The sequence below is a fragment of the Tachypleus tridentatus genome, chromosome 13 (assembly GCF_004210375.1).
Source record: "Tachypleus tridentatus isolate NWPU-2018 chromosome 13, ASM421037v1, whole genome shotgun sequence".
Classification (NCBI taxonomy): Eukaryota; Metazoa; Arthropoda; class Merostomata; order Xiphosura; family Limulidae; genus Tachypleus; species Tachypleus tridentatus.
The window spans coordinates 130,921,804-130,937,664 of NC_134837.1; the positions used below are offsets into that span (position 1 = coordinate 130,921,804).

The window sequence follows — 15,861 nt, forward strand, 5'->3', positions numbered from 1 at the left end:
AATACAATTTTTAATACTAGTTATTATAAATAATGATTTATATACAAAAGTTTTACAAACTTACAAACAGTATTGAGTCTTCTATCCAGTGTAAAACTTCCTTGTCATCTTAGCGAGATTCAAAAGAAGTGAATTAATTCTGAGTTGATATAGATACAATTCGCTTAACGGGGAGCTAGTAGCTGTCGCTGATTACACGTTACTTTTTCACCGCTGAAGTTATAAAATGTCTTCGTAAAAACACTAACTTCCGATGTTAATCCGTTGAAATTTTGTGGTTTGTAATGTTTGAAATCTATAAACATTCCTGGCCATATATCTATAGTTTTCCGCTTTAATAATTGCTAATCACAGTTATAGTTTCCGAGGTTTATAGTATACCGACTGTAGCAAACCAACAATATAAACAGTTTCTTGGCGCGTGGGTTTATAGACATAAACGAAGTTCTTGAAAGTGCGTTTGACAATAATACTGGCAGTCACCAGTATTTACATACATGCACAGTTGATACTTATATTTGAGAATCTACAACTGCAATGAATAGGCGGGAATTTCTCAATAGACATATAACAGTGTAAATAACCAGCATTTCTAAATATTTATTTAACGGAAACAAAAATCAGTATCAAAATAAATGTATAACAATGTTCATTATACTTTCTGTACTTGTTTTTGCACATAAAGCTTTTTCTAGAGTAAGAAGTTTTGATTTTGAACGAATAACTAGAAATCCCCTTTTAAAAAGAAAAACCGTTTCAATAGAGATACTAATTTGACTGCAAATGTTTTGTGGGTATTTGGTAGTTCTCGCATGATGTGAGGTAATACATCCAAATTGTTCATGGACAAAACATATTTTATCTCAACAGAATAATAAAAAAACAAAGGTTATTATTAGAGAAATAAACTAAATGATTTGCTTGGTCATATATTATATAAATAATGCATGGAGTTAAAATAAAATAAATTTGAGAAAACAACATTTGCATCAAAATAAAAGTGTGTATGTTTTCTTGTAGTAAGGCCACATCGGCCTATCTACTGAGTCTACCGAGGGGAATTGAACACTTGATTTTAGCGTAGTAAATCCGTAGACTTACCGTTGTACCATTGGAGAACATTAAGATGAGAGAGTTGAATAACTCTTTTATTTCATGTATAGAAATTGCATGTAAAAGTTATAGTTGTGTGATAAATATAATTTTTATTTAAACAGGTTGCAAATTTACTTCTTTTTGGATTAAGCTCAGTAGAAACAGGTGCATCTATAAAGCTGTATGTAGAAGATAATGGAATACCTGTTGCCGATATGTGTTCAAATTGTTTGAAATCTTTAACCTTTGTAAGTGTTTATTCTATATTTTATTCATCAAGCTTTCTCAACTAATTCTTTTTAAAAAAAGGAAATATATATACCCAGACACATATTTTGGATGTTTTGATTTAAAATAGTTGAGAAGACAGAGCTTTTGTACCAAGTAAAATTAATCAGCCAGAGTATTTACATTTAAGTCATAAAATTATATAAAGAGGCTAATAGCATCATTTGTAAATGTCATCTATAAATTACCTCAACGTGTATGCTTGTAGAAACATTAAATATGAAAAATAAGCTAATTTGTTTTTGTTATGATGATTGGAAGTTGACTTACTATTATTACATAATTAAAAAGAACTCATAATGAAAGTACAATGTTATGATAATATATTGAAAGTCTTTTTTTTTTTAACAAGAAACAGTTATTTTTATGATTACAAAAATGGTTGATAAGATGTTATGTTGTTCAGTAGATAAGAATTCAATGTATATCTTGTGTATATACTTAAGTACTTATATAATGGCCATAGTGCAGGTACTATACTTACATTCTCATATTTTTATTACATTACTTGGGATTAACATTAAGTTATGTGGAATAATAATGTTAAATTACCTCATAAAATTTACAAAGATATGAATTACTTAACAAACTTCTCACAATAATTGAAATGAACCAGAATAAATATCCACCACAGTACAATTCTTACTTCTTCATATAAGTTGTGTGTTGTTCAGGTATACTTATAGAAATCTGTTACAAAGCTTTTGCAAGTGTTGTGCAGAGTAAATATTTCAAAAATGGACAGTATATGGAATGCAAAAACACAGCTTTACATAGGAACAAAATTTTTATTTATACACTATTATATGTCTCTATTTAATTCTCCTGTTCTTTATTTACAGTAAAATTGTGATTGGCTTCTAAGATTAAGAGAATTAAAGATATTTCACATCTAAAAAGACAAGCACAAAGAAAAAGTAATGAAATACGACACTTTGAAGTTATGCCAGATCCTACTGCAGTATTTTAAGATTCTATCTATATCAAAATACGTTCCAAATGAATATATACATGGGAGAGAATTCCCAATTGATATTAATTTGTTCAAGTTTCTATATCACCTCTTGAAATGAGCATAATCTTAATAAAGAAACAGGGGCAAGCAGCTAATTATAAGCTCTGTAATAATTATTGTAATTAATATTTAATTATTATTACTGTGTTTAAAAAAAAATAAAAGTGGCACCTTGTGAAAATATGTAAGATGTGTACAATTGAGGGGTTAGAAAATTTGGTCTCAAAGATTGGGTCCCAGAATATTTGGCCCTCTTGTGACCTTCTGTGATGAACAGCAACCTAAAGATTTGGAAACTGCTTGCTGACTTACAAAAGGAAGAAACACTTGGGCAGACAGAAATTGCATATATGTGTCATGACCTTTAAAATAATAGAAAATATTAGATAGTGAACACGTGCGTCAAGAACATTCTGTAACAGTACGATCATAGCGATAAAATGACTTTTATGAAGGTAATCATGCATAACCAGATTGTGTTTATTTAACTCTTGTAGTTGTGCTTTTTGACATTACATTTTTAAATTAGTCCAGAATTAATTGTGATTTCATTTAACCATATAATTTAGTTTTGTATTTATGTGTCTCAATTTTTTTAGATTTTAGCTTGTTACTTACTGCTGTACGAAAAGCAAAAACAGATAACGTCATCAGGAACATTTGTAACATTTTGGTTTTTCCTAACTCTTTGTGGAGCTGTTTCTTATAGATCTGTGATACATCAAGTATTCTATGAGGTAAACACGAACCTTGTATTTAATAGGAAGTAATTGTGTAAATACATCATGTGTTTTTTAATTTGCCAGATGCTGGTTGCTAATAAGTTGTAGTTGTTTTTAAGTATTATGTGCATCTTACCTCCTGCTCGGTGCAGTTCACACTAACAAATGTTTGATTAATGAGATTGACTGAGGTATATATTTTAGAACAGTTAACACATAAGTAAATGTAAGTAGTTAATGCACAATAAGTTGATTTTTAATTCTTATAATTATTTTTTTTTGTAGCACACATGCCTATTGTAAGTCAACATCTTTGTATGTTTAATGTTGATTCTGTAGTTACCATAAGGTTTTGTGTTGTGAGTTTCCATGAGACACTTATATTTTGATAGGTTTTTAATTAAATACATCTGCACATTGTTCTGTTTCCTTCACTTCATTGTTGACTTTTGAACCATTTATGATGCAAATATAAGGGTTTTTTTTAATATAAGATTTTTTAAGTGAATATGAAAAGTTTTTAACATGTTTTTGTGAATAATTAGGCTAATTATGATAGTCTTTGTTTTTTATGCCCAACTTTACATGAGTACACCAGCTGGTAGAACTGTCTGTAAGCATGGAATTGAGGCATTATGAAAGAGTGGGTGAGAGCATAAATGGGTGTGAAAATGATACAAAGTTTTTGTGTAGTTCTGAATACATATTTTCAATTTTTAAAACCTAATTTTATACAGAAGATTGTTGCGTTTTGAAATTTCATTCTACTCTATGTTGTATTATAAACAATTGTTATCAGAAAGAGTTTTTCATTTCTCAGATATATTTTCCATCAGTATGTCAAGAAACATCAAACATGGTCTACCAGCATATTAACAAAAATGCTTTTATAATTTATTTACTTTGAAATGTTTTAACAGTAATTTTTCATTTTTTAATTTGCACTTTGAATAAATGAATCAACAATTATAACTAACACTGGTTTATATTAATTTAACAGTCTATTACTCTTAAGAAAATTTGACTGAGTGCAACAGTAGATTGTTGTTGCATGGGTATAAGAATTAAATTTTTCGTGAGGGTATTCTAGTTGGAACCATGTGGGTGAGGGTGTCTAAGTTTGTGTGCAATTTCAAACTAAATAAACCAATATATATGAAATTTTTCACAAGATAAGAAGTCATTATGGAACAGTCTTCTCCAGATTTAGTCCAGATCTATAACCTTGAAGCATGTTTTTTTTCTTAATGGGAAAATACAGCAGTTTCACAGTTTTGGTTTTATAACTGTGTAAAGTGCTGTTAGATTTGTACCATATTTTATGGACTGATTTAAGTTGAGAATCTCTATCATACTACAAAAATTATACAGGTCATTGAGTATTCTGCATCTGAGAAAGATTCTCTGAGTGTTCAAAAGTGGAATTTTATGTCATCCAATATCAAGATGTGGAATCTTGGAAAGGAACAATGGGGCTCAGGTATACAGTTTCTCTGATTGTTGCTATTATTGGTTTGAATTATTGTTGTAAGTTTACAAGAAAGAAATGAAATGAAGTTAACATGGGTCTTCTAAGATAAAATGACATAAGCGATTCTGATGCACCTTATTCAAAAGAGAACTGGGCACTATTATTTACAGTTTTGACCATGCTAATATTATTATCTAAAGTAATTTTTTTCCATTACAAATAGGTTAAATGGTAGTATTGAATGGAATGATCAAAAGTTGTGTTTATATTTTCAGGAATATGTAGAGATACAGACTATCCACTATAAAATAGAAATGATCTACTTTCCTCTTGTATTTTCCCAGTTGTGTCTGTCATCCTTCACTGACAGATCATATGTAAAGAAGAGTAAAAAGGTAAAGTAATATATTTAACTGTAACTGCCTGTCATGCCGTTGATACTTTCTGTTTTGGTGCTGTTTATGTACAAGTTTTAGTTGAGCATTTATTGACATGATTGTTAAGGAGACTCATGATAAATAGGTTGTTATTTCCTTATACAATAAAACTGAAAAAAATGCTTTTGAATAACATGAAGTTTTGTAAAAATTGAAAGTAAATCAAAAGAGAGAAAAGCGTCAGCCTATTTTCACTAATGTAGTTCCTTTTTTGAATGATTTTATTTAATTTTTCAGTTGCCATATAAGTTGTTAGTTTTTTTAAACTTTTGTCAGATTTGAATATTCTTTGCTTAATATTTATTTTATTTTTATTTTACTTTTTGTGGGCTACATTAGTCAGAAAGTAACTTAGCTTTGGCATTACTTATAATAATTTCACTGATCCTAACTAGTTTTTTTTATATATTTTTTTAAATCTTCTGTTTTTATTTCTAACTTAATGTAAAAATTCTGTTGCTGTTAAGCATACATTTTATTATTCTAAATACTGCTTAACTGGTAAGTCCCTGTCTCTAGTGGCACAAAAAGTCTCAAGTTAATCCATTAATTTGAATTATTTCATGGATTTTAGAAAGCTTAGTTGTGTTACACTTTTAGTTTCACTTCAACCTAAAGCTGTGAGCTCTTTATATATCACCCACCAAGAAAAGTAATTGTTGAGCATTTCAGCCATGCTAAGAGCTGCTCAACAATAACACATGGCAAATCTACATTTTTATTCTTCACATTACATCATATTTTAGAATGTGAATAACGGCATGATTAATTCCTAACAATTTATTGTAGAATATCCTGTTTGTGAAATAAAATTTGGTATCTACAGTATTCACATCTGTTCTGCTGTCATTTCAAAAGTGAATGTTGAACTTTGTCAGTGTGTCAAAATTCAATGCAGGAAGTGACTGCTGCAAACAGGGAAATAGACAAATGCTGAAACAGACACACTGCTTTACTCTATATACAAGTTTAATATGAATCTTTTGCCAACAGATATCATGATCATTGTATCTGTAAATCTTGGTATTAGTTTGACAATCAATGTTTCTTTTAACCAGTCCTCAAATTGGTAATTTGTAAATTATGTACTTGACTGTGAAATCACTTGAATATCAAATTTGTCATTTATATTATTGGAATGTTTTTCTTTCTTTGTGTGCTATTTTAAATTATCAGTTAATAGTAATTCAGTGTCCAGTCTATTTAATGAGACCAAATTAACTTATTTTCACCTTTAAATGAATGTATGACTTAAACTATTTTTAAATTGTTGTAGATTGTTTAGATCTATGTTTACAAATGATATTATCTCTCTAACAACATTGCTTGGACTTGATAGTACAAGAAATGCAGTAATTCCATTAAAACTCAACTAAATTTTAACTAAATTTTCAAGTAACTTGATACTTCAGTGCAGATAGCCCTTGTGTAGCTTTGCACAAAATTCAAAACAAACAAACTTGATACTTTACATAACTTTGTATTCATCACCTACACTTATTCTAGAGCAGAGGTGTGGAACTCCATGGCCACAATTGGCCAGTGGATAACACAATTGTGGCAAGCTTAGGAATAAACTTTTTCCATCATTTATTTTTTATCGCAAATTTGATAATCAGCAACTGCACTGCCTCACATCATCACTGCCACAGACTCTGTGCATTGTTTTGCATGTGCTTGCAAATATATTTTTATTGTGCAACTTTCAAGTGTTTAAATATATTTTGTTTTTAATCCCATAATATGGATAGGTGGATAATTCAAAATTGAAAGAATCCAGATGATAGTGAACACTCAGAAAATAAAGACAATTTAATTCATTCTGCTGAAAAGAGGATGGCATGTGACTGGAAACACATGAAACGAGAATTTAATGAAAGTTGGGAGTTGAAATTTGCAATGATTGAAGCAAATAATAAACCAATGTGTCTTTTGTGTAACAAAGGTTTTAGGTATGATAAAGTATACAACCTTAAGCAACACTTTAACAATTTTCACAACGAATTTGATGTAAAATTTCCAGTTGATAGCAAAAATCGTATATGAATGAATTTAGCTGTCTGAAAGCACAACTTCATAAACAAAATTGAGGCTTACAAAGATTGTTATTATTGATAGAAGTAGTTACGTTAGCTAGTTATAAAGTAGCTTGAATTCTAGCTGAAAAAGAAATCATTTTCTGATGCTGAACTAGTAAAAGAAATATTGATTGTGGTCATTGAAACTCTTTGGAGAATTATGATTCAAAAATAAAAGATGATATTCTTCAGAAGGTAAGTAATTTGAATTAAGCTGAAGAATAATTGTCCACAGAATGCTAGAGTTAGTGAAAGATATAAAAAAATTAGTTGCTTGAAGAACTAAAAGACTGTTTGTATTTTTCTTTAGCACTAGATGAGTCAGCAGATGTTAGTGATGCTACATAGTTGATATTTTGGGTTTTATATGTAACTTCAAACCTTCAAGTGAGGAAAGAAATACTTGGCGTTTGTGGATTACGAGATTAAACATGTGGAAAAAACATCTTTGAAAAATTTCTTGAAATCTCAGAAAAATTTAATCTGGATTTAAAAAAAAACTGGTTTCTGTCACAACAGATGGCGCTTTTGCAATGACTGGGGCAAAATTACGATTTGTTTCTCTTTTGAAGCAGTATCTAATTGAAAATAATGTGAAGCCCATGCAGCCATCTTTCCATTGCACTTTGCATTAGGAAAATTTACGTACTCAGATGTTTAAAAGTGATGAATTGAAAAATTTGATGGACATTGTTGTAAAATTTTGAATTATATTAGAAGTGGAAGCTCTCTCATCCATCAACAGTTTGTTGAGTTTTTGAAGAAAAGCAATGACTGTACTTTTGATGATCTTACTGATTTTGCAAATGTAAGATGGTTAAGTAGAGAAAAAGTCTTGGAATGATTTACTTCCCTATTTCCTCAAATAAAAGAGTATCTTGTTATAAAAGGTAAGATTGAAAATTTCCCTGAAATTGAGACTTTGTCATGACAGTATGATTTGCACTTTCTGTGTGACATGATGGCTCACTTGAATAATTTGAATACGAAGCTTTAGGGAAGAGGTAAAATAATAAGCGAGCAATCACAGTCTATTTATGAATTTTAATTAAAGCTAAACCTCCTTGCATAACAATTACAAAAGTATAATTTGACAAATTTTGCAAAGAGGAATAGTTTTCTAGAAAATGATAAGGACTATGATTTCTCTGATGCTAAAGATGATCTCTATATAAACTGGATCAAAAATTTATCTGAAAAATGTGAATCATGTTTCTTCAATTTTAAAAATTGATATTTGAATTTTTGCATGATCCACTTTGATTTTACTGAAGAAATTTCAGTAAGGAAATTGTATCTTTTTTGTCTTTGGATAAGCGTGGATTTGAAGGTGAGATGCTTACCCTGCAAAATGTAAAACGTACAAAAGGTAAACAAAAATGTTCTATCAGAGAGATGTGGCTCACTATTCTGATAAATGAAAGTCTTCCAAATTTGAAGATAGCAGTATCAAAATTATTTTCCATGTTTGGATCCACATGGGTGTGTGATTCAACATTTGCTACACTAAATTTTCCCAAGTATAGATACAGATCTCGGCTTAATAACATAAATTTAGAGGCAGAGCTAAGATGCTCATTGAGCAAAGATGTTGAGCCAAATTTCACAAAACTCATTGATGAAAACCCCATTAATTTTTGCATTGAAGATTAGTTGAAATGCAATTATTTTGATTAAACTCACATCTTTCTTTCTTTTCTTTTTTTTTTGAATTGTGTAGTCAACATTGTTTTCATTAGTCACAGTTGTGGCCACTGTAAAAATAAGTTGCCCACCCCTGTTCTAAAGTGTGTGTGTTTTCTTATAGTAAAGCCACATTGGGCTATCTACTGAGTCCACCGAGAGGAATCGAACCCCTGAGTTTAGAGTTGTAAATCCATAGACTTACTGCTGTACCAGCAGGGGACTTTAGTCTAGATATTTCTATACCTAATATAAACTAAATTCCACATCATCAGAAATCTACATTTCTATCTTGCTAAAAAAATAAATTACAACTTTAGAAATATATATCTTACAACATTATCTCTCTGTAGATTTCACCATATGATATTACAAATGTATGCTATCTTTTGGAATGTGAATATATAGTTGATTGTTTTTTATTGGTCACAAATACTCTCTATGTTTTGTATTATATTTTGTGAATATTCTAGTATTAATAAGTTATTTCTATCAGCTGTCTTTTTCAGTTTTTTATAATTGCTCTCTTTATAATCATAAATATGAGTTTTTCTTTCATACTTCTGATGTGAGATTTTCTGTATTTTATGAACACCTGTTGATACGTATTTGTATGTCCAATATTATTCACCTGCACATTTGTCATTACAGAACAGTGGTCAGTAATTATTACTCAAAATTCGTTAAACCTTTTCTTCTTTTTTTATCTTTAATTATTAAATAACATGTATTTTATAAAAATTATTTTTACTTTCATGTAATGCACTCTCTTTTCACTTTTGAATACACTGACTTTAATGGACATTTCTGAAATTCAAGTCAAGTTATATAAACCATCCATGTATCTTTGGGAAATTTTTGTTATATATATATGTATATATATAAGCTTATAATTAATATCTTAAAAAAGTTCATGAGTAGTCTCAGCTGTAATTCACTTTTGCTACTTATATTTAAGTACCTGAGTTGGTTAAATACATTCCAAATGAAGAGGTAGCAGGTGGCTTAACAGTATTGTTCTGAATGTGTTAATTGATTGTTATGGAATAATAAATTAAGAGGCAAAATGCTGAAACATTTTTACATATAACATGTAGTTGAAAAACATTGCATAGTTTTACATTTGATGTGTATTTGTGTTCACATGGTAAGGATTTACCTCGATTCGAAGATCAGTCATTTTTGTCATGGCTCACCTTTTCATGGATTTTTAGGTGAGTAGCATCTTATCAAAGGAAAATAGTTTTATTTTTTTAAGTAGTGATGTTTATTCAGGTAAATATTATTGCTGGAAGGTCAGTAAAGATAAATTAGTTTGGTAGTAGAAGACTACAGTTTGGAGATTCTGATGTTCATGTTTATTTTTATGTATTATTATAGTTATTACCATTTATATTTAAATTTATGAACTTACAAGTATTTCTTAATCAAGCCTTAACAGTGATAATTTTCAAAGTGAAACAGAATCAACAGTTTATTGAAAGTAAAATACATTTACACATAATTGTTAAACATGCAGTACTATTTGCAAGCTGTTTTTTATTATATTTTAAGTAAAGTTATTTTGCTAATTAGATAATAATACTGAAATACTTAACAAAACAGAAATTGTGATAATGATACTTAAAACATTGCATTACTTTTTCTTCTGTTAAAACAAGTATAATGTAGAACAGTGCTAGATTAGAAGACTGCATGAAGTGTAGGGATGGATAATGTTTTTATTCAGGAGTGAGAAACTTGCTTGAAATTTTATGAAGTTAGTTTAGGATGCAGCAGGGGATTTCTGGAAACATTTTGCATGAATCTCATCATATACATATTTTTCAAACATATTCATGTAATAAGTTTTCATTTAAAATAATAATTGTTATGTAAATAACTTTCTTTAAGAATAATTCTCCAAGTTCTTTAGTATCATAAAATTTTTCAGTGCTCACTTGTTGAATTGATTACTTAAATTATATGCATGATAATGAGTTATTTTCATTGGGTTATATTTTGATTTTCTCTATATCTATAAGTGAATATGTAAAGTAGAGTAATGTGCAATATTCAAGAACTATGGTTTCAAAATGTATAAAGCTTTAAACTTAAAATGTTCTGTGCAATGTGAATCTGCCTGGAAACAGATAGAATATTCTATGTTTTACATATCAGATTTAGTGTACTAAAATAATTTTTACTGTATTATATAGAATGTATCTTTACTGAATTATCTAAACTTTGAAGTAATTTTACATGTTATACATAAGGGAATTCTAAAACTAAAGGAAAAAAATAGTAAATTAAAAACATATTTAATCTTATTGAACATTTATCACTACTCACTATTAGCATAGTCTACAAAGGTTTTAAAAGACCTCTTGTACTGGAAGACATGCCACCTTTGAGTAAAGCGTACAAAGCAGAAACTACATGGCCACAACTAGACAAGTACTGGACCAAGGAGTTGTTAAAAATTAACCAGTAAGTTCCTGTTTTGGTTAAGGAAAAGCTTTGTAATTAAATAGTTAAATTATAAAAAATTGGGTATGAAAGTAACTAGACAAATAAAGTTTAGTCAAAAATTCATAAACTATGGAAAACAACAGATCAAAACCCAATTACTGGAGTAAAATTACAGAAGGATAATATTCAACATAACACTAAAAATGAGAAGGAGAGGGACTATTCTAGGTTATAAATGATTGTTATACCTTTAAAAACATATACCAACATAGATACAATTATGTGACCTATCTTTTATCCTTTCAGTAAGTAACAATTTTATGGAATTAACTTTCTTTGGATGATGATACATTAATTTAAAAAAAGTGTCTGTTCAATGTTTCCATCAATTGAATTTTATCCCTTTGTTGTTCTCTATGAAATTCCTCAAAATGTGTTCTCTGATGTAATACTTATTTCTGAATGTATAAAACAAAATGAAAGATTATTTGACTATGCATTTTCATTACAAATAGCAAAAATTAATTCATTTCTTTTTTCAGTTTTGTATTATTCTCAGTGCTTGAATAAAGGGAGTAAATAGATACAATTTTGTGGGTCACCCTGATGAAAGAAGCCCTGACTAAGAGATAAAAAAAACATTAATTAAAAACAAGTTGTCTCTTTGCAAAACACATTTGTAACTATGTTACAATGATAATAGCAATTTTATTCATTTTATTCAAACCTATTATTTTGTAATGTGTTCTTATAACATGTTCTTTCATAAATATTTACTTGGCCATTTCAACAAAAATTCATTGACATTATTTTATATTTATTATAAATATTAAACTTTGTATTTTATATATTATCTAACCATTACTTGCATGTATTTGTGTATTTTTCAAAATGTAGTTAATAAATAGTATTTAACTGTATTTGACTTATTTATAAAGTGTAATTTTTAAGGGCTATCCTACAAAATTTGTTCTGAACTTGCATTTAGCCAGATGTGGGTCACTTTTGTGTACTTACGATGAAATCAAAAGTTAGCATAATTAAAAATATAAAGGTTGAAAAAATAAGACTCCAGCTGTCACTCAAAACACAAATGTAACACGTCTTTGTGGAAAAAAAATGAATGAGAAGTATGAACTCCATGTATCTAGCATATTTCACTCAGTTTCTGAAATTCAGCTAGGTTGGTCAATATAAACTTGATTCTTATGATCTTGCTCTTAACAATAAGATAAATAATATTATTTTGTAACTTTTATATTTATTCAAGTGATGTGCATTTTCTGAGACTGCATTTATATTTTTACATGGATAACTAACTTTTCCTCTCTCACTAAACAGGAGGAATGCTCAAATCATACTCAAATCATCAATTAGAAATTATTAAACCATTCTTCTTTACTACACAATTTTAACTGCATATTAAACTGTATATATATATATATATATATATATATATATTCCCTTATAATATTATTACACTCCTCTTCCCATCACACACACTTGAAAGTATTAACTTGTTAAGTTGTGAAAACAAATAGAAAATGTTTTTCAAATTCATTAGATTAATCCTAGTTGTTGAACATTTAATGTACATTTACTTATAACTGAAAGTTTTTAGCATGGACTTGCATATAACTTATTATTTCTAATTATAGCTCTGACAATACAGAGAAGGAATTGCATGAAAAAGAATCAAGTGAAAAGAATAAGAAACAGTGTTCTTTAGTCTGGGCTTTGTTCAGAGGATTCTGGAAACCTTTTGTTATTGGAACCTCTCTGGATGTAATTTATAGCTTTTTTCTGATTGTCCCTTCAATATTACTGAAGTAAGTTTTAATTTGTAAGGCTTACCTCAATAGTTTACCAAAGATTTACACAATTTGTGTTCCTCCAATTAAACTATCTATTTACTTTATATGAGGTTTTGAAAAAAATATCACTGCTTTCATCAACTAGAACCTAATAGTTTTATTTGAACAGGAAGTACTTTTAGTGAAAGAAATGAAATATTTACTTTTAAGATTTATCAAAATATAGTGATAACCTTTGATGTAACACTAAATGAAACCTACAATGCCCAATAGTCTAGTTTAAATTGAATAAAAAAACATTAGTATAATGAAGAATGAAACAAAACAAAATTAATGTTGTATTAGTGTATATACAAAATGTAAAGCTACAAATAAAAATAAAGGAAGAACTGTATTTGTGTTTTTGAGATGGAAAGGCAAAAAAAATATTTGATTCCTTATCTGTCTGATTTATTTGTTCCAGGCCATATATATTTCCAAACCAAACATGCTCCCCCTATCAGCCATGGTCAATCTCACTATTTGTTAGTGGTGGGTGGTGGTGACTAGCTCTCTTCCCCCTAGTCTTACACTGCTAAATTAGGAATGGCTAGTGCAGATAGCCCTCGTGTAGCTTTGTGCAAAATTCAAGAACAAACAAACCATTTATATTTCAAAATATAGCCTTATATATAGAAATCTCTTTGTATTATGGAAATCTAGAGAAGAGTCTATGTGTCTCAGAGAGCTGTACTGCACACACTACTTTGACTAACATAAAACGTATAAAATATAAACTTTTCTGTTAATATCTGTACTGAAAAATTTACAAATAGTAAAAATATATTCAAATTTCTTTCATATAAATCTGTGAAATAACACTAACCTCCCCATATTGAAACTACTAGTTCATGGTGCTTCTCCCCTAAATACAGTTGAGAACTTGCATTTTCCACTAATTCCATATTGTCAGTTACAAATAAAATTAAAAATGCCTATCAGTAATTGGGACTCTCAGCTAGGGATATTGAGAACATAGACCTGTGATGGTTTGATTGTCATGAAATTTTTATATTTTAAACAGTAATTCCATATATTTAATCCGAAAATGATATCCTTTTTTCACCATGTCATACAGACTTTTCACAAAATGTCACATGTGAATCATTTTCATTAAACTTGGGCCACATTTTGTTATGTTTAAATTGTTGACAACTACTGGCTATAGATTTCTGAAGACCTATTGTGATGTAAGAGTCTCACTAATTGTCCAAGAACTCGTAAGAAACAGACCAATAGTATCTAAACAGTTAACTGACTGCATGATGTGTCATTTTTGGATAGTCCCTGTTTGTGCATGCATGTTGATATTATTTTTTTGTTTTTAATATTATTTATTCATCACTATGGCAACAAGAGATTGTGTAAATGACCCAAACATATTTAAACATATTTGTAGTAAATTTCTTGTAAACATGATTTAAGTAACAGTTTTGTTTTCTTGATTTGCAAAAAATCTTAGGTGACAGAAGAAATTAATATTATTTCAGTGTAGCTGAATTTTGAAAAATCTGTTGTGAAAACCAAAACAACTTTTTTGAATTTTGAGTTTGCAGGTCTGTGTAATTTTTCACCTGCACTACTTTTAAATATTAAACATTAAATAGTTTCTCATTTAAGCTAATTAAGAAATTTTTCACTTTTTTTCAATAAAGCATGAGCATTTCAGAGGTATGACTACGTGATTTGAATTTAGAAGTTTCAGAATTAAAGTGAATTTCATGTAGGTACTTATTTCTCTAATGCCATCCCACTCATCTCCCCACAACTTCATTTTCGTCATGACTACAAATTTCAATAAAATGTATATTATAGCAAGAAAGTGGAGTTTATATGAGAAAACCTATCACTTGTACAATAAGCCACATGTAAAGTGGGATGGTGGAGAATTGGGTGAGTAATGCAAGTTCTAGCATGCATAAATGACATTAAGAAATTTCTTCTTCTTTTTTTTTTTGATAGTATGAGTGCAAACTCAACAGTGAAAGATTTTCAGTGTATCAGATATAAGTACTTGTTTGAAATTCCTTGTAATAATGAAAATCATAAAATTTTAAGATTTTGTGAAGATGTGAAAGTACACATAGTAAATATTTTTTTGTAGTAACTGTTTGATAAACCTTTCAGCTCCCAGACTTTAGATTTCTTTCTAGTTTTATTATTTGAGTAATTATGAAAACATAACATTTTTATGATATATAGAGTTTGAGTTTGTTGTATTAAAATAATTTTGAAGCTTAATCATGTTGTTGCAGCCTATGTTACCATGTTAGGCTGTAGTCTTGCAGCATAGTTTCCATTGCAAAAAGCACTGTTGTAATATCTTTAAAACACATTCCTACTTCATGCAAGCTTACCATGATCAATCTAGTGTGCAAAGCTGACTGTTTCTCAGTTCCAATTTCAGTGATTTATGTACACAAAAATCTGTAGGAATACTACATCCAGCAACATGTTTAAATAAGAAATATCATGAATAATTGTTTTATTTTCAAGCTTTTTGATATATGTGATGATTCAAAAAATATACTGTGGAAGCAACTTCTTTATACTTGATACTTGAATTGTGTTCCTTTTCCTAAAGAAGAACCTTCTTGATCATGTTGATACTGTTGTCTAAAACATGTGATGGAATTTAATATTGATTTTTTGTCTTTAAGTTTTCATTTGTAACAAGACACTACACTTTATTTACTACAGATGGAGTATGACTTATTGCAAATGTAATTTTTGGTGGTCTTGGTACCTTAGACTGATTTTATTCCATT

At 28.9% G+C, this 15,861-nt stretch overlaps 1 protein-coding gene across 5 annotated transcripts in view; it reads left to right on the plus strand.

The window, feature by feature from the left end:
• Window positions 1–15,861, plus strand: part of LOC143240279 (multidrug resistance-associated protein 1-like) — an 88,241-nt gene that overhangs the window by 10,748 nt on the left and 61,632 nt on the right. For 4 of the 5 annotated variants that reach the window (XM_076482470.1, XM_076482473.1, XM_076482472.1 and 1 more), the window contains exons 3-8: window positions 1,218–1,343; window positions 2,998–3,135; window positions 4,867–4,986; window positions 9,942–10,003; window positions 11,127–11,258; window positions 12,899–13,069. In XM_076482470.1, the coding sequence (XP_076338585.1) occupies window positions 1,218–1,343; window positions 2,998–3,135; window positions 4,867–4,986; window positions 9,942–10,003; window positions 11,127–11,258; window positions 12,899–13,069 (749 nt within the window). Of the gene's footprint in view, window positions 1–1,217; window positions 1,344–2,997; window positions 3,136–4,866; window positions 4,987–9,941; window positions 10,004–11,126; window positions 11,259–12,898; window positions 13,070–15,861 lie in introns of those variants that run through there. The other variant, XM_076482474.1, reaches the window with a different exon arrangement.